This window comes from Xenopus tropicalis, chromosome 7 (assembly GCF_000004195.4).
Source record: "Xenopus tropicalis strain Nigerian chromosome 7, UCB_Xtro_10.0, whole genome shotgun sequence".
NCBI lineage: Eukaryota > Metazoa > Chordata > Amphibia > Anura > Pipidae > Xenopus > Xenopus tropicalis.
The window spans coordinates 4,840,646-4,864,025 of NC_030683.2; the positions used below are offsets into that span (position 1 = coordinate 4,840,646).

Consider the following 23,380-nt stretch of genomic DNA (forward strand, 5'->3'; position numbering starts at 1 on the left):
TCATCTGAATCAACAAATTAATTCTAAAAACCTGCAAAAGATTCCTGAGGCTTTTAAAAACTCCCAGCCTGGTTCATTACTCAAAACCGCAATCATGGGTAAGACTGCCGACCTGACTGCTGTCCAGAAGGCCATCATTGACACCCTCAAGCAAGAGGGTAAGACACAGAAAGAAATTTCTGAACAAATAGGCTGTTCCCAGAGTGCTGTATCAAGGCACCTCAGTGGGAAGTCTGTGGGAAGGAAAAAGTGTGGCAGAAAACGCTGCACAATGAGAAGAGGTGACTGGGCCCTGAGGAAGATTGTGGAGAAGGACCGATTCCTGACCTTGGGGGACCTGCGGAAGCAGTGGACTGAGTCTGGAGTAGAAACATCCAGAGCCACCGTGTACAGGCGCGTGCAGGAAATGGGCTACAGGTGCTGCATTCCCCAGGTCAAGCCACTTTTGAACCAGAAACAGCGGCAGAAGCGCCTGACCTGGGCTACAGAGAAGCAGCACTGGACTGTTGCTCAGTGGTCCAAAGTATGTCATTCGGAAATCAAGGTGCCAGAGTCTGGAGGAAGACTGGGGAGAGGGAAATGCCAAAATGCCTGAAGTCCAGTGTCAAGTACCCACAGTCAGTGATGGTCTGGGGTGCCATGTCAGCTGCTGGTGTTGGTCCACTGTGTTTTATCAAGGGCAGGGTCAATGCAGCTAGCTATCAGGAGATTTTGGAGCACTTCATGCTTCCATCTGCTGAAAAGCTTTATGGAGATGAAGATTTCATTTTTCAGCATGACCTGGCACCTGCTCACAGTGCCAAAACCACTGGTAAATGGTTTACTGACCATGGTATTACTGTGCTCAATTGGCCTGCCAACTCTCCTGACCTGAACCCCATAGAGAATCTGTGGGATATTGTGAAGAGAAAGTTGAGAGACACAAGACCCAACACTCTGGATGAGCTTAAGGCCGCTATTGAAGCATCCTGGGCCTCCATAACACCTGAGCAGTGCCACAGGCTGATTGCCTCCATGCCACGCCACATTGAAGCAGTCATTTCTGCAAAAGGATTCCCGACCAAGTATTGAGTGCATAACTGAACATAATTATTTGAAGGTTGACTTTTTTTGTATTAAAAACACTTTTCTTTTATTGGGCGGATGAAATATGCTAATTTTTTGAGATAGGAATTTTGGGTTTTCATGAGCTGTATGCCACAATCATCAATATTAAAACAAGAAAAGGCTTGAACTACTTCAGTTGTGTGTAATGAATCTGAAATATATAAAAGTCTAATGTTTATCAGTACATTACAGAAAATAATGAACTTTATCACAATATGCTAATTTTTTGAAAAGGACCTGTATATACACACTATACATACCCCATATATGTCAATATTAAAGTTATTTCCCAGCCCCCTCAAGAAACAAACAGTTGCATTCTCCCATTCCTGACTGAGGAGTGAATATCTATTATATATTTATTCACTGGGAGAACAAACTTTTGATTCTTTTGTGAAAGTATTCATGCTATATCAATAAATATATATATATATATATATGCAGTTTCCCTGCAGTTTTGTTGTTTCCTGTGTGTTGCCCTGGCAACGAGGCCTAGCTAAGCCAGTGGGAGGGCCCAGGCCTGAATCCTGTCAGACATTTTGTTGCAGTGAAGAGGAACATTAGTCTATAAGGAGAGGCAGGAGATATAGGGAGACATCACAATGAGTCTGGATTCCCTGCTCCAGTACATTTTGCTGACAGAACAGCAGGCCTCTGAGATGAACCGACACCTACGAGAGGGTGAATATTACCTCTGATATTACAATATCCACCCCTATAAAGTATAACTGTTATCAAGCCATGCAAGGTAAATATATACTATTATCCCCCACATGTAATAAAAGCCACCAAGTTTGCCCAGGAGCAGTAACCCATAGCAACCAATAAAACAGGTGACCAGTAATTTCTTCTTGCTGTTTGGTTGCTATGGGTTATTGCTCCTGGGCAACTTAGCACCTTTTATTACATAACCCCCATGTCTGGTTTAAAGGGGAAGTGGTGGTAATTCTGTTGTAATAGTGGGTAATGTTGCCACCTGTCTGGTATTTTATCAGCCTGGCCTGTAAACATTAACCAACGCCAAAAGGGCAAACGTTTCAAACTATAGGAGGGCTGGTGTATTTCCACCTTTTAAATTCATGTTCAGCAATTTCCAGTAATTCATAAGTCTCTGTGTATAGCTGTAATGAGTCCGTGCATTGGTGGTGCTACATTTGGTACAGGTATGGGATCCCTTATCTGGAAATCCATTATCCATAAGGTTCCGAATTATGGAAAAGCCATCTTCTAAAGGCCAATTCTAATTTTTAAAAATGATTTCCTTTTTCTCTGTAATAATAAAACAGTACCTGTACTTGATCCCAACTAAGATATAATTACCCCTTATTGGGGGCAGAACAGCCCTATTGGGTTTATTTAATGGTTAAATGATTCCCTTTTCTCTGTAATAATAAAACAGTACCTGTACTTGATCCCAACTAAGATATAATTGCCCCTTATTGGGGCAGAACAGCCCTATTGGGTTTATTTAATGGTTAAATGATTCCCTTTTCTTTGTAATAATAAAACAGTACCTGTACTTGATCCCAACTAAGATATAATTACCCCTTATTGGGGCAGAACAGCCCTATTGGGTTTATTTAATGGTTAAATGATTCCCTTTTCTCTGTAATAATAAAACAGTACCTGTACTTGATCCCAACTAAGATATAATTACCCCTTATTGGGGGCAGAACAGCCCTATTGGGTTTATTCAATATTTAAATTATTTTTAGCAGACTTAAGTTATGGAGATCCAAATAACGGAAAGATCCCTTATCCAGAAAACCCCAGGTCCCAAACATTCTGGATAACAGGTCCTGTACCTGTACTTCAGCTGCTTATTAAACCAGCTGAGACCTCCATAAGCGTCACAAAGATTGCACGGTGCAAAGTTAGTTATTATGTGTAGATACATGCCCAACATGGCTGCCTAACATCAACTGTTTTATCCCGGGCCTTCGGGTGGGGCAATCAATGAGGGCACTTGGGGTGCAGTGATGACGATAATAGGGTGGGGAAATGGACAGATTGGGCAGGGGAAATGGGCTGTGGTGGGGAAATGGGTGGGCAGTTAATATTTGTGTATTATGTTTAAAGTTAAAGGAAAAAGAAAGCCAAAGTCACTTGGGGGTGCCAAAATGTTAGGCACCCCCAAGTGACTTTGACCACCTACCTTTTACCCCGGGCTGGTGCCCCTGTGAGGAGGGAACAGCACCAGCCCGGGGTAGCTGCCGGCGCTTCCTTCCTTCTGTTTCGCTGCGCGCGCATGCGCAGTAGAGTGAAAAGCCGAACTTAAACATTAAAGTCGGCTTTTCACTCTACTGCGCATGCGCCCACCGCTGGCATTCCGGAAAAGGAAGCCAGAACACGGAAACGATCCGCTCCAGGTGCCCCGGGCTGGTGCTGTTTTCTCCCAACAGGGGCACCAGCCCGGGGTACGAGGTAAGCGGTTAAAGTCACTTGGGGGTGCCTAACATTTTGGCACCCCCAAGTGACTTTACCTTTCGTTTCCCTTTAATGGTTTATATGAATATACATCGTTATACTGCCACCTAGGACCAAGGTCATATTGCAAGTTGTTTACTTCTAAGTCTGTAGACCCTCCCATCCCCTTCCTTATATGTGATGTCAGTTCCTCCCATCATGCCATTTATGTTCCTGCTTTCCATGTGTGAGGAGCTACTCCAGGGGTTGGGAAAGCAATATTCCTTTTGACCTCCGGCATTTGTTTATCCAATCCAACGTTTGTTCACCCACAACAAATAAAGAACCTTTGTGGATTCCAAGTGCCTGGTGAGTTCTGCTATCTGGCACATATTGCCCACAGTGGCTGTGCCCAGCTCCATACAGGCCCAGGGAGAGGGGTCTCAGGGGAAACTCAGAATAGGGTGGAGCAGGGAAATGGGCGGAGTGGGGTTGGGCATGTTCTTATAAGGGTAGTGGAGCCGTTGAGAAAAGAGAGGGATTTATAAAATATTAAAAATTTACCAGCAGGGGGTCAATAAAGACATGGGGTGGGGAAATGGGCAGATGGCGTGGGGAAATGGGTGGGTGGAGCAGGGAAATGGGTGGAGTGGGGTTGGGCCTGTTCTTATAAGGGTAATCGGGCAGTGGAGCCGTTGAGAAAAGAGAGGGATTTATAAAATATTACAAATTTACCGGCAGGGCGGGTGATGAGGCCATGGGGTGGGGAAAGGGGCAGATGGGGTGAGGAAATGGGCGGAGTGGGGTTGGGCCTGTTCTTATAAAGGTAATGGGGCAGTGGAGCCAGTGGGGTAAGAAAGGGATTTATAGAATATTACAAATTTACCGGCAGGGCGGGGTGATGAGGCCATGGGGTGGGGAAAGGGGCAGATGGGTTGGGGAAATGGGCGGAGTGGGGTTGGGCATGTTCTTATAAGGGTAGTGGAGCCGTTGAGAAAAGAGAGGGATTTATAAAATATTAAAAATTTACCAGCAGGGGGTCAATAAAGACATGGGGTGGGGAAATGGGCAGATGGCGTGGGGAAATGGGTGGGTGGAGCAGGGAAATGAGTGGGGTTGGGCCTGTTCTTATAAGGGTAATCGGGCAGTGGAGCCGTTGAGAAAAGAGAGGGATTTATAAAATATTACAAATTTACCGGGCAGGGCGGGTGATGAGGCCATGGGGTGGGGAAAGGGGCAGATGGGGTGGGGAAAGGGGCAGATGGGGTGGGGAAAGGGGCAGATGGGGTGGGGAAAGGGGCAGATGGGGTGGGGAAAGGGGCGGAGTGGGGAAAGGGGCGGAGTGGGGTTGGGCCTGTTCTTATAAGGGTAATGGGGCAGTGGAGCCGGTGAGGAAAGGAAGGGATTTATAGAATATTACAAATTTACCGGCAGGGTGGGGTGATGAGGCTATGGGGTGGGGAAAGGGGCAGATGGGGCGGCCAGGTGGTAACCTTATATGCACCTAAACAAAAAAGCTACTCAGCACGGAGCACTGCAGCCAACATATTGGAAGGCCAGGGAATGGCTGAAACTCCCCGGAGAGACTGCTCCTATTACAGTCCTGCCGCCCCTGTGTAACTACTGTGTGGAGATCAGACATTTCGTATTCACCTTATAGGTGCCTCTTTTAGCGCTCCCAGCATTTCAAGGTGGTTACTAGGGTGACAGGGCAGGATGGTGTTGCCTCCCAATAGGCAAGATGTAGGTGCAACACTTCCAAATCAAGGGGTGGGGCTAACCAGGAAGTGGATACGATTTTGGGCTTTTCAGGTTAAAGGAGAACTAAAGCCTAAATAAATAGAAATGTTGTATATCATGTTTCAGGATTCTGTACCAGCCCAAGGCAACCACTGCCCTTTAGCGGTAAAGATCTGTGCCCCCAAAGATGCCCCCAGTAGCCCCCCATCTTCTTTTTGCTGATTCCCAACACGTCCTCTGTGCTGCTTAGGGGCGGCTCACAATATACTGTATATAAATGTCACAATATGAAGCTGATTAGTAATTAGTACAATTAATTATTACTGCGTGGCAGCTCAAAAGCCAGTGCTCAGCTTTTCGACAGTTGCTCAGAGCCCACTGAGCATGTGCAGTGTCGCAGACACTTTCCAAGATGGTGACCCCCTGTGACAAAATGTGGCATTTTTGTTATATTCATTTTTAGGGTTTAGTTTTCCTTTAAGTGCATAAACATAACCAGAAATAGATAGCTTTTTATTGGAGAGCTATGGCGTCAACCACAACTGGGCACAATGGTCATGGTGGCACTTTATACCCGTGGTGCCAGTCCTGTGGGCCTTCAGTTGTTGTTGAACAGCACCAGAAACCTACTGAGAACTAAAGTCTGAATTAACTATACAGTAAGTTGTGTGCAAGGGTTAATTGCCTTTGCCCATGGGAGCCGACATGAGCGCTGAGTGTATGGAAACTAAACCAAGGCCACTGTATCCCCTGTGGGTCCCCACTGTCATGTGTCACCGAACTTTATATTATTGAAAATCTGATTATTATTATTTTATTTTAGTGAAATCAGAAATTCACAGGTGTCAGGAAAAAGTAAGAAGTCTCACAGGGAGGCTTGAAGAGGCAAAGGCAACGCTGGAGACCAAGGTATTATTCACACGATTTTATTTCCAATGTGTATCACTCATGTGTTATATGGGATAATGTACCCCCTACTGTAAATGATAAGGATATTAGCAGTCACTGAGGGGTTCTGTGTCCCCCATATAAAGGCACAAGGCTGCAGGCTGAGTTATACAGGGAACTCTGAGTATCACTCATGTATTATAAGGGATAATGTACCCCCTACTGTAAATGATAAGGATATTAGCAGTCACTGAGGGGTTCTGTGCCCCCCATATAAAGGCACAAGGCTGCAGGCTGAGTTATACAGGGAACTCTGAGTATCACTCATGTATTATAAGGGATAATGTACCCCCTACTGTAAATGATAAGGATATTAGCAGTCACTGAGGGGTTCTGTGCCCATATAAAGGCACAAGGCTGCAGGCTGAGTTATACAGGGAACTCTGAGTATCACTCATGTATTATAAGGGATAATGTACCCCCTACTGTAAATGATAAGGATATTAGCAGTCACTGAGGGGTTCTGTGCCCCCCATATAAAGGCACAAGGCTGCAGGCTGAGTTATACAGGGAACTCTGAGTATCACTCATGTATTATAAGGGATAATGTACCCCCTACTGTAAATGATAAGGATATTAGCAGTCACTGAGGGGTTCTGTGCCCCCCATATAAAGGCACAAGGCTGCAGGCTGAGTTATACAGGGAACTCTGAGTATCACTCATGTATTATAAGGGATAATGTACCCCCTACTGTAAATGATAAGGATATTAGCAGTCACTGAGGGGTTCTGTGCCCCCCATATAAAGGCACAAGGCTGCAGGCTGAGTTATACAGGGAACTCTGAGTATCACTCATGTATTATAAGGGATAATGTATTATAAGGCTGATTTGCAAAGTGGAACAATAGGTGCAAATTGCACACAATGGGCAACATTTCCAATTCTTTAGCACTTTGCATCTGCCTCCCATGCTTTCCTTTGCTGCAGGTCTCTCTAATCTGTTCTGAAGTACAAGTTCCTGTTGCTTCCCTGCAGGGATTTAGTGTTTCAGATATTTTCACCTTATACATCAGTGTTGGCAAATGTATGACCTTCTAATTGTTATTATAGTACAACTCCCAGAATCCCTCTGACAGTTTAACACCTTTTTGTAGTGATCTGATCAGGGAATCAGTCCCTAAATGACTTCCAGGAATGCCTGTGACCATTCTCACCCACTTAACACCCACTCCTGTCTGCACTCCTCTTGTTTTATGGCGTTTTATCCATTTCCCTCTGTAATTATCACTGATTGGTATCTGCATCACTCACTGATAACTGCACACTAACTGGGGTCTGGCTTTTATGGCTGTTTATCTTGCTTTCTTCTGCCTAATTGTATCTTATTGGTACCTCTGGTACCTATTGGGAATATGGGCCAGCATTCTTGCCTGCGGGACAGAGTGTAGCACATCTTGTTCTGTTTGTTTTTAAACCATTAGAAAGTTACTTAATACAAATGGACCCTGCCCAGATGGGGGGGGGGGGCACATACAGAATGGGGAGCCACAGAGGGACCCTGCCCAGACAGAGGGGAAGGTGAGGGGCACATACAGAATGGGGAGACACAGAGGGACCCTGCCCAGACAGAGGGGAAGGTGAGGGGCACATACAGAATGGGGAGACACAGAGGGACCCTGCCCAGACAGAGGGGAAGGTGAGGGGCACATACAGAATGGGGAGCCACAGAGGGACCCTGCCCAGACAGAGGGGAAGGTGAGGGGCACATACAGAATGGGGAACCACAGAGGGACCCTGCCCAGACAGAGGGGAAGGTGAGGGGCACATACAGAATGGGGAGCCACAGAGGGACCCTGCCCAGACAGAGGGGAAGGTGAGGGGCACATACAGAATGGGGAGACACAGAGGGACCCTGCCCAGACAGAGGGGAAGGTGAGGGGCACATACAGAATGGGGAGACACAGAGGGACCCTGCCCAGACAGAGGGGAAGGTGAGGGGCACATACAGAATGGGGAGACACAGAGGGACCCTGCCCAGACAGAGGGGAAGGTGAGGGGCACATACAGAATGGGGAGCCACAGAGGGACCCTGCCCAGACAGAGGGGAAGGTGAGGGGCACATACAGAATGGGGAGACACAGAGGGACCCTGCCCAGACAGAGGGGAAGGTGAGGGGCACATACAGAATGGGGAGACACAGAGGGACCCTGCCCAGACAGAGGGGAAGGTGAGGGGCACATACAGAATGGGGAGACACAGAGGGACCCTGCCCAGACAGAGGGGAAGGTAAGGGGCACATACAGACTAAATAATCACAAATATTTTATAAATGGGTGGGGCTTGTGTACTGGCAGTTATAACAAATGGGGTCCATGCCTTTGGGCTAACACACCAAAAACATTCTGTTTCAAGGCCCAGTTGTGAGACCTGTTTCTTTCTTAATAATATAAATATACTTACTGTTCCCATCATCCTCTAATAGCCCAAGGGATGGGGGCAGTTTGGGTCAGACAGTAAGTGGTCATTATTTCTGACCGATACACGTGTGCCCTAGAAAGTGTTTCTACTCTTACTGCATTTCCCCTCAATCCCCTCAAATGAAGTGTTAGCTCTGGTGCTAAGAAGAACAGACCAACCTGTGACTGGAAGCTACAAGGTGCCTTTCTCTCAGATATCGGCAAATAAAATAAGTTTTAACCCAGAATGAGTGGTGCATGAAATCCAATCTCCGAGCCGCGGCCTCTCTCAGATAACAATGTATTCGCTGACCTCATATGTAAATATAGATTTTATTAATTACTGCTTGTTCTTACCCGTCAGCTAAATGACTCTGCTGCAATATCATAGTTGGCTAATTTGCTGCATTTATGATGCGGCAATATGTAGAAATGTCGCCCTAATGTGCCGGTTTTCATATGGCAGCCATGGGCAATAGGTGGCCGGCAGCTGGAGGTTCTTAAGTTGCTATGGAGCTTAGGAATAGGGCACCCAGGCTACATATGTGTATGACCAGCCCGGACTGGCAATCTGTGGGTTTGGGCAAATGCCAGGGGGGCTGCTGTAAGATTCCATAGACAGTCACTATTGGGCTGGGGGGGCTGTTTGTGCCTCTGGGTACTGGGAATGCCAGGGGGGCTGTAAGGTGCCACAGACAGTCACTATTTATTGGGCTGGGGGGCTGTTTGTGCCTCTGGGTACTGGGAATGCCAGGGGGGCTGTAAGGTGCCACAGACAGTCACTATTTATTGGGCTGGGGGGGCTGTTTGTGCCTCTGGGTACTGGGAATGCCAGGGGGGCTGTAAGGTACCACAGACAGTCAATATTTATTGGGCTGGGGGCTGTTTGTGCCTCTGGGTACTGGGAATGCCAGGGGGGCTGTAAGGTGCCACAGACAGTCACTATTTATTGGGCTGGGGGGGCTGTTTGTGCCTCTGGGTACTGGGAATGCCAGGGGGGCTGTAAGGTGCCACAGACAGTCACTATTTATTGGGCTGGGGGGGCTGTTTGTGCCTCTGGGTACTGGAATGCCAGGGGGGCTGTAAGGTGCCACAGACAGTCACTATTTATTGGGCTGGGGGGGGGGCTGTTTGTGCCTCTGGGTACTGGGAATGCCAGGGGGGCTGTAAGGTGCCACAGACAGTCACTATTTATTGGGCTGGGGGGGGGGCTGTTTGTGCCTCTGGGTACTGGAAATGCCAGGGGGGCTGTAAGGTGCCACAGACAGTCACTATTTCTTGGGCTGGGGGGCTGTTTTTTCCTCTGGGTACTGGAATGCCAGGGGGCTGTAAGGTGCCACAGACAGTCACTATTTATTGGGCTGGGGGGGGGGGCTGTTTGTGCCTCTGGGTACTGGGAATGCCAGGGGGCTGTAAGGTGCCACAGACAGTCACTATTTATTGGGCTGGGGGGGCTGTTTGTGCCTCTGGGTACTGGGAATGCCAGGGGGGCTGTAAGGTGCCACAGACAGTCACTATTTATTGGGCTGGGGGGGCTGTTTGTGCCTTTGGGAACTGGGAATGCCAGGGGGGCTGTAAGGTGCCACAAACAGTCACTATTTATTGGGCTGGGGGGGCTGTTTGTGCCTCTGGGTACTGGGAATGCCAGGGGGGCTGTAAGGTGCCACAGACAGTCACTATTTATTGGGCTGGGGGGCTGTTTGTGCCTCTGGGTACTGGGAATGCCAGGGGGGCTGTAAGGTGCCACAGACAGTCACTATTTATTGGGCTGGGGGGGCTGTTTGTGCCTTTGGGTACTGGGAATGCCAGGGGGGCTGTAAGGTGCCACAAACAGTCACTATTTATTGGGCTGGGGGCTGTTTGTGCCTCTGGGTACTGGAATGCCAGGGGGGCTGTAAGGTGCCACAGACAGTCACTATTTATTGGGCTGGGGGGCTGTTTGTGCCTCTGGGTACTGGAATGCCAGGGGGGCTGTAAGGTTCCACAGACAGCCACTATTTATTGGGCTGGGGGGGCTGTTTGTGCCTCTGGGTACTGGGAATGCCAGGGGGGCTGTAAGGTTCCACAGACAGTCACTATTTATTGGGCTGGGGGGGTGTTTGTGCCTCTGGGTACTGGAAATGCCAGGGGGACTGTAAGGTGCCACAGACAGTCACTATTTATTGGGCTGGGGGGCTGTTTGTGCCTCTGGGTACTGGAAATGCCAGGGAGGGCTGCTGTAAGATGCCACATAGGCACCAAGGCACCAAAGCCGTGCAACATTACATTATGTACTGTCCCTTTAAGCCTGCTCCATCCTTTTTGTTCAACCGAGGACATTTGTCTCTATACTGATACCAACTTGCCCCAGTTGCCCGCTCCCTCTCCCATTTTATCTCCTTTGCTTTCAGGTTCAGCTTCTTGCCGAGAAACAATGCGAGCGACTCCTTTTGAAGAAGCACCGGGATGTATTAGAATCTCAAAAGGAAGATCTGCTGAAAGAGAAAGAGAAACTTTTAACCATGCATGTATGTCAAAAGCTCTACGGGTACCTCTTGACTAAAAAGGGACTTCATAAAGGGGTTGTTCACCTTTAAGTTTACTATTAGTATGATGTAGATAGAGAGTAATATTCTGAGACAATTTGCAATTGGTCTTCATTATTTTTTTAATAATTTCGTTTTTTGTTCATCAGCTCTCGCATTTGGAGTTTCAGCAGCTATTTAGTTGCTAGGATCCAAATTACCTTAGCAACCAGGGAGTGGTTTGAATGAAAGACTGATATATGAACAGGAGTGGACTTGAATAAAAAAATAAATAATGTAAAGCAACAATAACAATGAAACTGGAGCCTCACAGTTTTTTGGCTGCCGTTGTCAGTGACCCCCATTTAAAAGCTGCAAAGTGTTTGAAGAAGAAGGCAAATAATTTGAAAACTATAAATAATGAAGACCAATTAAAAAGTTGCTTAGAACTGGCGATTCTATAACATAATAAATGTTAACTTGAAGGTGAACTACCCCTTTACGGCAACTTATTAGGCATAAGGCATCAGTCAGTATATATCAGATTAAACCGATAGCTGGTTTTATTATAATATGTCAAGGATCCATTTTTGGGCTTTGTTTCCTTTCATTAGGAAGGGATAAAGAAGGAAATGGCTGAAGAAGAGGAAAAGTTCATAAAAGAAGTTATGGAGTTTAACAATAACTATGGGCTGACAAGTAACAGAGACCTGCTGCTCAGAGAACAAGCCAAAGCTGAGATGGAGCAGCTAGACATGGAGGCAGAGGCACTAATGAGTGGTAGGTACTACAAATAATATGGGCACCTTGACTGCCAGCCTAGTTGCCACCTTGGGAATGGCTTGTCTTTCTGGGATTTGGATGGGCTGCTGTTTGTCACGGCCACTAAAAGACAGAAAATCCCCTGCCATAGACAATACTGAGAATTGCCTCTGCTAAAACTCACATAGAGACAATTATCAGTAAATGATCAACATTGTCTGTTTCTCTTGCTGCTACTAGTAGCTCCGTGTCTTCACCATTAAGGTGAAGACACATGGAGCTACTTAGAAGCAGCTACTTGTCGCAGCTACTAAATGCCAGAAAATCCCCTGCCATAGACAATACTGAGAATTGCCTCTGGTAAAACTCACATAGTGACAGTTATCAGTAAATGATCAGCATTGTCTGTTTCTGTAGCTGCTACTAGTAGCTCTGTGTGTCTTCACTCTTAGTTTCCTCTCAAGGCAACTTCGGGCGACTTCCGGAAATCATAGCGTCGCGTATGTCATCCCACCGGCGATTTACATTCTCGCCTGTGGGATGGCATTTCGGGGAGAGAAGTCGCCCGCGGCAACGAAGATTTGTCACGGGCGACTTATTTCCCCGTCTGTCACTGCCCTTGGGGTGAAGCCACACAGAGCTACTAGTAGCAGCTACTTGTCACGGCTACTAAAACAGACAATGCTGATCATTTACTGATAATTGTCTCTACGTGAGTTTTAGCAGAGGGAATTCTCAGTATTGTCTATGGCAGGGGATTTTCTGGAGCTAAGTAGCCATGAAAAAGTAGCTGCTACTAGTAGCTCAGTGTGTCTTCACCGTTATAAGGTGGCATGTCCTGTGTGCAGTCCTTTGGGTGGTTTGTGATATTTTATCTTTCCAAATAGATAATCCTGTTGGCTGCACCTCACCCCCACTTTTGCACGCAATTATAGTACTTGCCCGTCGTGCCAACAGACTGCAAATGCAATTGGCTACATTGAAAAACCTTGCATACCAAAGAGTCGCTTATTTTTATTATTTATTTATTATTTATAAGGAAAACTCGTTCTAATTAAAAACTCGAACATCTTGAATTTTTCAAGTTTACGAGCTCTAAAACCTTGGCGCATTTTTACTTTCCAGTTTTCGGATTTTTTGCACTTACCAAACCAAAACATTTGAGTTTTCAAAGCATAACTCAAATTGGAGTTTTTTTAGGGCTCTGGCACACGGGGGAGATTAGTCGCCCGCGATTTAACTCCCTGTTCGCGGGCGACTAATCTCCCCGAGTTGCCTACCCCTGCCATCCCACCGGCGAACATGTAAGTCGCCGGCGGGATGGCAGACGCGGCGGCGCGATTTCGCGCAAATCGCCCCGCCGCGTCTGCCATCCCGCCGGCGACTTACATGTTCGCTGGTGGGATGGCAGGGGTAGGCAGATTAGTGGGGGAGATTAGTCGCCCGCGAACAGGGAGTTAAATCGCGGGCGACTAATCTCCCCCGTGTGCCAGAGCCCTAAAGCACGGCCGTGGATAAATCACCCTCTTAGTATTATCTTGTTGATGATCTAAAAGTCACTTGATTTAAATTCACAAACAAATTCTGTTAATTTGGTTTTGCCAGTTTTGTTCCATGATGATGATTTTTTTTTCAGAAATAGAATCCTTGAAACATGAAAGTTTCCATGTAAAGGCTCTACAAGTTCAGAAGAAGACACTCAGCGATAATCTGGCGCAACTACAAAACACTCTGAAAGGTACCTGCTCCTTTCTATAATTGGTTCTCTATTGGAAAGTTCAGTAACGTATGTGTTTGTGATCCAATGGGTTTTCTTGCTATGGCTACACTTTCAACCAGATGTTGAAGACAAGCTCTGTGAAGCCGTTGAGACCACAGAGAGACTGAAAGCAGAAAAGCTCTTGGCCAGCCAGAAGCCTCAGTCAGATGCAGAGTGTTTAAGGTGAGTTCACATGGCGGACAAAAGTCCTTGATTTTAAGCACCATTTTTACACCAGTGAGCAAGAGAACATCATATGTAGCCGAACAGATAACTGTGCTTTAAAGGAGAACTAAATTTTATCAAAGTTTATGTTTTGGGGTTCTGTACCAGCACAAGGCACCTACAGCTTTTAGGCAGTGAAGATCTGAAGATGCCCCAAGTAGACGAAAGGATCAAGAGAACTTTATTGTCAATACAACAATACATCCATTACAGAGTATTGAAATAAGCCCCCAAGAAAGAAAGATAGAAAATAACATAGTTTAAGATACACCCTCAGGGTCAGACTAGGGGGCAGCCCTGGTGGGCCCTGTTTAAAACCAGCCATATTAGCTATCCATATTGTTCTTTATTTCCGCTGTAAAGACTGGAGGCAGTAGAAGTAGTAGATAGGGCCCTGAATATCAGTGCTTACTTTGGGGAGCTTAGAGCTTGGAATAAGGGAATAGGACTGCAGCATACATGGTTGGGGCAGGGTCATACTAGACCGGTGGGACACTGGAAGAAAACCTGGTGGGCTCCTGCTAACCCAGGCCCGCTCCCCTGTTTGGGGGGGGGGCTGGAGATTGTCAGGGGGACCCTTCAAGTTGCAGCCCCAGTCCGACACTGGGTAGCAGGGGTTGCCCTAGGAGAGTACAATAAATGAGTGTAATGCACTGGACTTAAAGATTATACACAAAAAGAACCTATATAAATGGTGCCCAAAAGTGTGAGAGCAGGGGAGATGGAGGAAAAATGGAAGAGCGAACAAGAGTTGAGAAGAGGGAAATAGAAATGGGGGGGCAGCAATAGGCCCCCAGGATATCTACAACCAATCACATGTTACAGCTGATAATAGATTGCCAATGACATGCCCATAGAACCACTATATCATGTCACAAAAATGTCACCTTTATTTAATGTCAATCCAAAGAGCGCTTGGCAGAAAACATACATCCAGCCATTGATTCATAGAAGTAAAAAAGGTTCATGTTGCTTGGAAGCAAATCATTCGTTTAGCCAGGGCTCAGTAAAACACACATTTCACTTTGATTGATGATATTTATTTGCCTGACCTTCTCTGACAGCCATAGAAAGGCAACTGTCACTCACAATTAGCTGGTTGCTGAGCAAAAAGTACCATGGGATGTTTTTTGATGAAGAGGAGCAGCAGCCTGGGGTTCCAGTCAGTATTTGTTAAGGTGAGGACTGGGCCACTTGGGGAGTTTAGAGTAGTAAGCAGTGCTATACCCAATAGGATTTAGTTAGTGCCCTTCTGGGTCAGGAAGACATTTGATCTTCACTATTTTGATGAATCTACTGGGAGAATATATTAATTTGGTAAAGGAATTCTCATTATTACACCCTCTGGTTCCTTATAGAGCACTTAGTTCCAAACTGCCCTATCCCAAAGTGGAAATGTAGCCGATTCACACAATAGCCAGATATTTTAAGGGTTAAAAATCCATAGTTTCTCTCCCCTATCTACTGTACAGCTGCATCACAGGTGATGGAAACACGCAAGATGGAAACAGTAGGGAAAGATGAAGATAGTAGGACAAGGTAGTGAGAGTAGGGCAAGATGGAGACAGTAGTGCAAGATGGAGACAGTAGGACAAGATGGAGACGGTAGGGCAAGATGGAGACAGTAGGGCAAGATGGAGACAGTAGGGCAAGATGGAGACAGTAGGGCAAGATGGAGACAGTAGGGCAAGATGGAGACAGTAGGGCAAGATGGAGACAGTAGGGCAAGATGGAGACAGTAGGGCAAGATGGAGACAGTAGGGCAAGATGGAGACAGTAGGACAAGAAGGAGGCGGTAGGGCAAGATGGAGACGGTAGGGCAAGATGGAGACGGTAGGGCAAGATGGAGACGGTAGGGCAAGATGGAGACGGTAGGGGCAAGATGGAGACGGTAGGGGCAAGATGGAGACGGTAGGGGCAAGATGGAGACGGTAGGGGCAAGATGGAGACAGTAGGGGCAAGATGGAGACAGTAGGGGCAAGATGGAGACAGTAGGGCAAGATGGAGACAGTAGGGCAAGATGGAGACAGTAGGGCAAGATGGAGGCGCAGACCCCTGCAGCTTATCTGGGAGTGGGTGAGCAGTTAATAATAAGGGGAGCCAATAAATGAGGGAATAGGATACTAGGGTATTCACTTGCCAGTGACAGGGCACAGAGCTTTCTGCCCATGGCCTGTAAATGTCACTCTGAAATGGGTTGGTGACTGTGTATTCTGCCCGGTGTAAAAATCAGTGATGACAGCATTTATAGCATTCAGGTTATTCACACCATTGTACTAATCATTGGTTTCAGCCACAGCTTAACCCTAAAAGCTGATTTTAGTACCAAGAGAAGCTGAACTTCTGGATAGTTCTGTGAAGAGTTTAGGGGAATTGTGTTGATGCATTGGCCCGGATAGTTCTATGGAGAGTTTAGGGGAATTGTGTTGACGCATTGGCCCGGATAGTTCTATGGAGAGTTTAGGGGAATTGTGTTGACGCATTGGCCCGGATAGTTCTATGGAGAGTTTAGGGGAATTGTGTTGACGCATTGGCCCGGATAGTTCTATGGAGAGTTTAGGGGAATTGTGTTGACGCATTGGCCCGGATAGTTCTATGGGGAGTTTAGGGGAATTGTGTTGACGCATTGGCCCGGATAGTTCTATGGGGAGTTTAGGGGAATTGTGTTGCCGCATTGGCCCTGCATAGGTATATTCATATACAGTATGATATGTTGATGATAGAGAAATGGAATATTCCATGGGGAGAGTTGCTTCATTATCAGCTGTAATCAATGCAGTTATTAGCAGCTTCTTATATTCCCCTACGTGGGCTCTTCTATCTTTAGCCTTTGCAGGGAAGGAGACATTATCCATTTGTCCAGCTATGCCCCCTACATCGATTAGATACCCCTTATGCACAGATTTGTTAGTAAATAAGCCCCAGTCTGTGGGGCAAGGGGTGACTGACTAAGCTAAGGGCCCCATCTGTCTCTTTCCTTTCTATTATGTTTGGGGTATTAGCAAATGAGCCCCTCAGTCTCTTTCTGTGGTTATACATTTCCGTTAATTGAGTTTATACTGATAATCTGGAAGTAACAAAGCAAAACAAACCGCAATAAAGAGTAAAGAGTTGGACGGAGTAAAGCAAGATGCAAGTGGCTTGCTAACGACAAGGGGTAATTAGAGACAAATAAACAAGCATTAGTCTATGCCACTAAGTGCTGGCAGGAATGGGATCATGTAGCAAGGTTGGGTTAGGGCTCTGAGCTACTTAGGCCGTGTCTGTGCCATTAAGGGCTCTGGCACACCGGTAAATTAGTCGCCCGCGACAAAACCCCCTGTTCGCGGGCGACTAATCTCCCCGAGTTGCCATGACCCGCCATCCCACCGGCGAACATGTAAGTCCCCGACGGGATGGCACACGCGGCGGCGCGATTTTGGGAAACTTGATCCCAACTAAGATATAATTACCCCTTATTGGGGCAGAACAGCTCTATTGGGTTTATTTAATGGTTAAATGATTCCCTTTTCTCTGTAATAATAAAACAGTACCTGTACTTGATCCCAACTAAGATATAATTACCCCTTATTGGGGCAGAACAGCCCTATTGGTTTATTAATGGTAAATGATTCCCTTTTCTCTGTAATAATAAAACAGTACCTGTACTTGATCCCAACTAAAATATAATTACTCCTTAAATTGGGGCAGAACAGCCCTATGGGTTATTTAGGTTAAATGATTCCCTTTTCTCTTTCTCTGTAATAAGGCCAGATGTGGTTAGTGGGTACCGCAGGGGTCAGTCCTTGGACCTTTGCTGTTTAACTAGTTTATTAATGAGCTGGAGGTGGGCATAGAGAGTACTGTTTCCTTTTATTTGAATAGGGAAGGGGTGAGAGTGCCGGCACTAGAGCGTTTCAGGCTGAGAGGCACCCAAGGCATCGGCCTAACTGAGTGGATTAATGAACTATCATCTCCTAATGCAAATATTAGCCTTTCTAGCCCTAAATCACAGCCGCTAATCCTTTGTGTTTGATTGCAGCTAAGAGGCACCCTTCACTTTCCCCTATAAAGGGCTGAATTAATTTCCCTCTTGCTCCCTATTTAATTGTAATATTTACATTTTAATCACAAGTGATACGTCTCTAACGAACTCCCGCGCGCCGCTGACATTTACTTAAATCATCTCGTCCCCCGTCTGACTTGGGAGACACAAATGAATTTTTCTCTCCTTGTTTTTGTTTTCTTGATGCCGGAGCTTCTTAACGACACGAGCGTGGGCGAGAAGGGCAATCGTACCGACGGGGGGGGGGATAAAGGGCATCTCATCAGGAATCTGTTTGTTTCCCAAGTTGAAAGATCCCATTTGGCATTCTTATGTTCTCAGTGAGGGGAAGGGAAGAAAAATGTCATTAATTTAGGGTACGGAACCAAATGACTCTCTTCTCCTTATAAATCACGCCGGAGAGAGAGAAAAAAAAAGTCCATTGGAGCTGAACCGATGGTTTATATTAGCGACACTTTGCCTGAGGGCGCCCGGGCCGCCTGGTTTTGAGAAATATTTGCAATTTAATTTTATGTTAAGTTTTATAAGCAGAAAATATCAATCTTCCGAGCCATATATTTCATGGTGTGTGAGGGGTTTGTAATAGCGTCAGTTGCCTCTTCCTGCTGTATAATATCAACTTTTGGGGGGGGGGGGAAAGCTGGGTCTGAGCCCTGCAGAATAGTATTTTATTTTACTTATATTTCCTACTTCCTCTTGCATTATCCCCCCCTAACCCTTACTCCTTCTGTCATGGGAAAATATAATTGTTACAAAACCCATCAGTTAATAGAGCTTCTCCAGCAGAATCCTGCATTGTAATCTGTTTTTCCCATGGGGCTAGCCATATTCTTCATTTCCCAGGGTGCCACAGCCATGTGACCTGTGCTCTGATAAACTTCACTCACACTTTACTGCTGCGCTGCAAGTTGGAGTGATATCCCCCCCCCTCACCCCCAGCAGCCAATCAGCAGAACAATGGGAAGGGAGCAAGATAGCAGCTCCCAGTAGGTATCAGAATAGCACTCAATAGTAAGAAATCCAAGTCCGGCTTGGGACTCCTCCAGTTACATGGGAGTAGGAGAAACAATAGGTTAGCTGAAAGCAGTTCTAATGTGTAGCGCTGGCTGAAAGCTCAGACTCAGGCACACTTTACTGCTGCGCTGCAAGTTGGAGTGATATCCCCCCCCCCTCACCCCCAACAGCCAATCAGCAGAACAATGGAAGGGAGCAAGATAGCAGCTCCCAGTAGGTATCAGAATAGCACTCAATAGTAAGAAATCCAAGTCCGGCTTGGGACTCCTCCAGTTACATGGGAGTAGGAGAAACAATAGGTTAGCTGAAAGCAGTTCTAATGTGTAGCGCCGGCTCCTTCTGAAAGCTCAGTCCGGCTTGGGACTCCTCCAAAAAAATGGCAGCTGCTATATTAAACAGAGGGAGCTTCTAGGGCTGTTACTCAGGTATGGTAAAGCTTTCTGTAGAATAAATATAGCATTCTAGGTGGCACTATTGTGGCCAATCTATTGGCCGTAAAATGCCTTTTCTTCTCCTTTAACAGTAGATCTACTGAACACAAAGGTACTTTGTACTTATAGCCCAATCATACACCGAGTTGCAAGGTGTCTGTCGCTATTGTATCAGGATCCTCACAGAACTGCTAATCAAAAATTCAAATAATTAAAAATCTTCAATTAATAAAAAATGAAGACCAATTGCAAATGTTACTCTCTACTAAAAGTCAATTCAAAGTTACACCACCCCTTTAACTCTTACATCCCTTGCATAAGGCTCATGTAAAGATGTACAGACAAGAAGGGGGGGCTATGTAAATGCCAAAAGATGTTCTAATAAGTGTTGGTGCTAATAACCAAAATGAGCCCTTATTCCTTTTACTGTAAGTCCATGGTGAGTGGGGGGATCTGTGCAACCAGCTAATGGGACTTGGGTCACAGAGATAACATAGCAACGGTGAAAATCAGGGACCGGGTGAATCTTGAAATTACAATGAGAAACAAAGCAGTCGTTTCCGATTCTTATTTCAAGTCAATATAACGCTGATTTTCTATGTGCACAGGCTGAAAAAAGAACTGGAGTCGTACAGCAGTGACGATTCTGAGGCTGTGTATGAAGCGCTGCGGCTGGAGATAGATTTCTTACAGACGGTATGTTCATTGGATGGATACAACGTGCATTTTAACCATACACAACATTTTTTATTGGATCGGGTTAAGAGTTATAGCGCTGCTGTGCGTTTATTCAAGTGCAGTATTGCCCTCTGCCCTAACAGGTATGAACCCATTCAGGCAACCCTCCCTGCTGCCTCTTCTCTATGTCACATCACTGACCCAGTTTCCCAGCTGGTTTATCTAAGAACTGAGCACTCACTGGGTTATGGGATGGATTGCAGAATGATAGGGGTAGGGCTCAGAGGTGGGCCAAGCCGACTGGGCGCCCTAGGCAACCCGGTCGGCCACCTTGCCCGTGTTATGACAACCGGCGGGGGCAAGTGAAGGGAGAGCAAGCTAGGGGTAGGCAGGAGAGGTTGCTGCTTGGCGCCCCCCAATTGTTGCACCCTAGGCAGGTGCCTCTTTTTCCTACCCCTAGTTCCGGCCCTGGTAGGGCTTTACCAGCAGGAAAACAGAAGATATCAATGGTGTGCTCAGGGGCAAACAATCGAATTAAAATGGCGGGTATAGGCAGATGGTCCAGATGGAAAAATCAAACCTGCCATAGTTAGTGCCCATATGCCGGGCAGATAAGATGCTGAATAGGTCTAAAGGGGGGGGGAAATAGGAAAGGAATGGAGAGGGGATGAGAGACAGAAGGAGAGAGGGGAAGGGAAAGGGGGTTCGGGGAGTAGAGAGACAAATGGGGGGAGAGGGGAAATATAGAAGGGGGGAGAAGAGGGAGGATGGGGGGGAGTAAGGCCAAACAGTTGGGGGGGGGGGGATAGGAAAAGGAATGGAGAGGGGATGAGAGACAGAAGGAGAGAGGGGAAGGGAAAGGGGGTTCGGGGAGTAGAGAGACAAATGGGGGGAGAGGGGAAATATAGAAGGGGGGAGAAGAGGGAGGATGGGGGGGAGTAAGGCCAAACAGTTGGGGGGGGGGTAGAAAGAAAGGAGAGAGGATGAGAGACAGAAGGAGAGAGGGGAAGGGAAAGGGGGTTCGGGGAGTAGAGAGACAAATGGGGGGAGAGGGGAAATATAGAAGGGGGGAGAAGAGGGAGGATGGGGGGGAGTAAGGCCAAACATTTGGGGGGGGGGGTAGAAAAGGAAAGGAGAGAGGGATGAGAGACAGAAGGAGAGAGGGGAAGGGAAAGGGGGTTCAGGGGAGTAGAGAGACAAATGGGGGGAGAGGGGAAATATAGAAGGGGGGAAGAAGAGGGAGGATGGGGGGAGTAAGGCCAAACAGTTGGGGGGGGGGATAGAAAAGGAAAGGAGAGAGGATGAGAGACAGAAGGAGAGAGGGGAAGGGAAGGGGTTCAGGGAGTAGAGAGACAAATGGGGGGAGAGGGGAAATATAGAGGGGGGAGAAGAGGGAGGATGGGGGGGAGTAAGGCCAAACAGTTGGGGGGGGGGGAATAGAAAAGGAAAGGAGAGAGGATGAGAGACAGAAGGAGAGAGGGGAAGGGGGTTCGGGGAGTAGAGAGACAAATGGGGGAGGGGAAATATAGAAGGGGGAGAAGAGGGAGGATGGGGGGGAGTAAGGCCAAACAGTTGGGGGGGGGGAATAGAAAAGGAAAGGAGAGGGGATGAGAGACAAAAGGAGAGAGGGGAAGGGAAAAGGGGGTTCGGGGAGTAGAGAGACAAATGGGGGAGAGGGGAAATATAGAAGGGGGAGAAGAGGGAGGATGGGGGGGAGTAACGCCAAACAGTTGGGGGGGGGGGGAATAGAAAAGGAAAGGAGAGAGGATGAGAGACAGAAGGAGAGAGGGGAAGGGGGTTCGGGGAGTAGAGAGACAAATGTGGAGGTGAAAATAAATCCAAAAAGACAAAAATGAGGTCTAAACAAAAGTAGAGTTAACAGGGAAGAAGAGAGAACAGGGCACAGATAGAGAGAGAGGACTAACAGTGTCTCTGTATTAGAAGTCCATGTATATTAGTGGCACCACTAGCACGAGGGGGTGGAAGGGCTGTTATACAGTAGGGCAGAAGTTTGGATATAGTTCATAAAGAACCAAATTCGGGTGGGGGGGAGGCTTGTTTAGGAGAATGGTACATCAAATTTCTAAGGTTTGGCAAATTAATACAAACATTACATTTGTTTTTTTTTTACCCCCAGAAAATATCCCAGCAGTGAATGCCATGTGTTTGGCAAAATGATCCTGTGCTGAACTGTACCTCTCTGCAGTTTGATATGAAGCTGATTACATTCCAGGACTGGATCTGTCTGGTGACTTGGATTTGCAGAAGTTACTGTAACTCTTAATCCATTGCTAGTTTGTATAATATAACAAGCTGCATATTGTTCAGCTTCAAAGATATGAAATGTTACTTTCATCAGTAAAGGTAATTTACGTTATGTCGTATGTCTCTTAGTTCATTTGTATTTCAGCTGGCACTGTAATAGTAATGCTCTCAGTCCTGCCTCTGGATTTAGAATGTTGCTATGGGTGAGCTTACACCCAGTATACAGCTCAGTATCACTCATGTATTATAAGGGATAATGTACCCCCTACTGTAAATGATAAGGATATTAGCAGTCACTGAGGGGTTCTGTGCCCCCCATATAAAGGCACAAGGCTGCAGGCTGAGTTATACAGGGAACTCTGAGTATCACTCATGTATTATAAGGGATAATGTACCCCTACTGTAAATGATAAGGATATTAGCAGTCACTGAGGGGTTCTGTGCCCCCCATATAAAGGCACAAGGCTGCAGGCTGAGTTATACAGGGAACTCTGAGTATCACTCATGTATTATAAGGGATAATGTACCCCCTACTGTAAATGATAAGGATATTAGCCTGCAGCCTTGTGCCTTTATATGGGCACAGAACCCCTCAGTGACTGCTAATATCCTTATCATTTACAGTAGGGGGTACATTATCCCTTATAATACATGAGTGATACTCAGAGTTCCCTGTATAACTCAGCCTGCAGCCTTGTGCCTTTATATGGGCACAGAACCCCTCAGTGACTGCTGAGTTATACAGGGAACTCTGAGTATCACTCATGTATTATAAGGGATAATGTACCCCCTACTGTAAATGATAAGGATATTAGCAGTCACTGAGGGGTTCTGTGCCCCCCATATAAAGGCACAAGGCTGCAGGCTGAGTTATACAGGGAACTCTGAGTATCACTCATGTATTATAAGGGATAATGTACCCCCTACTGTAAATGATAAGGATATTAGCAGTCACTGAGGGGTTCTGTGCCCCCCATATAAAGGCACAAGGCTGCAGGCTGAGTTATACAGGGAACTCTGAGTATCACTCATGTATTATAAGGGATAATGTACCCCCTACTGTAAATGATAAGGATATTAGCAGTCACTGAGGGGTTCT

General features: G+C 46.6%; 1 protein-coding gene across 1 annotated transcript; it reads left to right on the forward strand.

Annotated features, from left to right (window-relative positions):
• Nucleotides 1-1,604: 1,604 nt before the first annotated feature.
• Nucleotides 1,605-22,393, forward strand: ccdc172 (coiled-coil domain containing 172). Its single transcript, XM_031905865.1, has 8 exons — nucleotides 1,605-1,788; nucleotides 6,077-6,162; nucleotides 10,989-11,105; nucleotides 11,717-11,882; nucleotides 13,501-13,602; nucleotides 13,704-13,806; nucleotides 19,947-20,034; nucleotides 22,154-22,393. Exons 1-8 carry the CDS (start codon nucleotides 1,710-1,712, stop codon nucleotides 22,169-22,171), a joined length of 759 nt encoding a protein of 252 aa, XP_031761725.1. The 5' UTR covers nucleotides 1,605-1,709; the 3' UTR covers nucleotides 22,172-22,393.
• The last annotated feature ends 987 nt before the right edge of the window (nucleotides 22,394-23,380 follow it).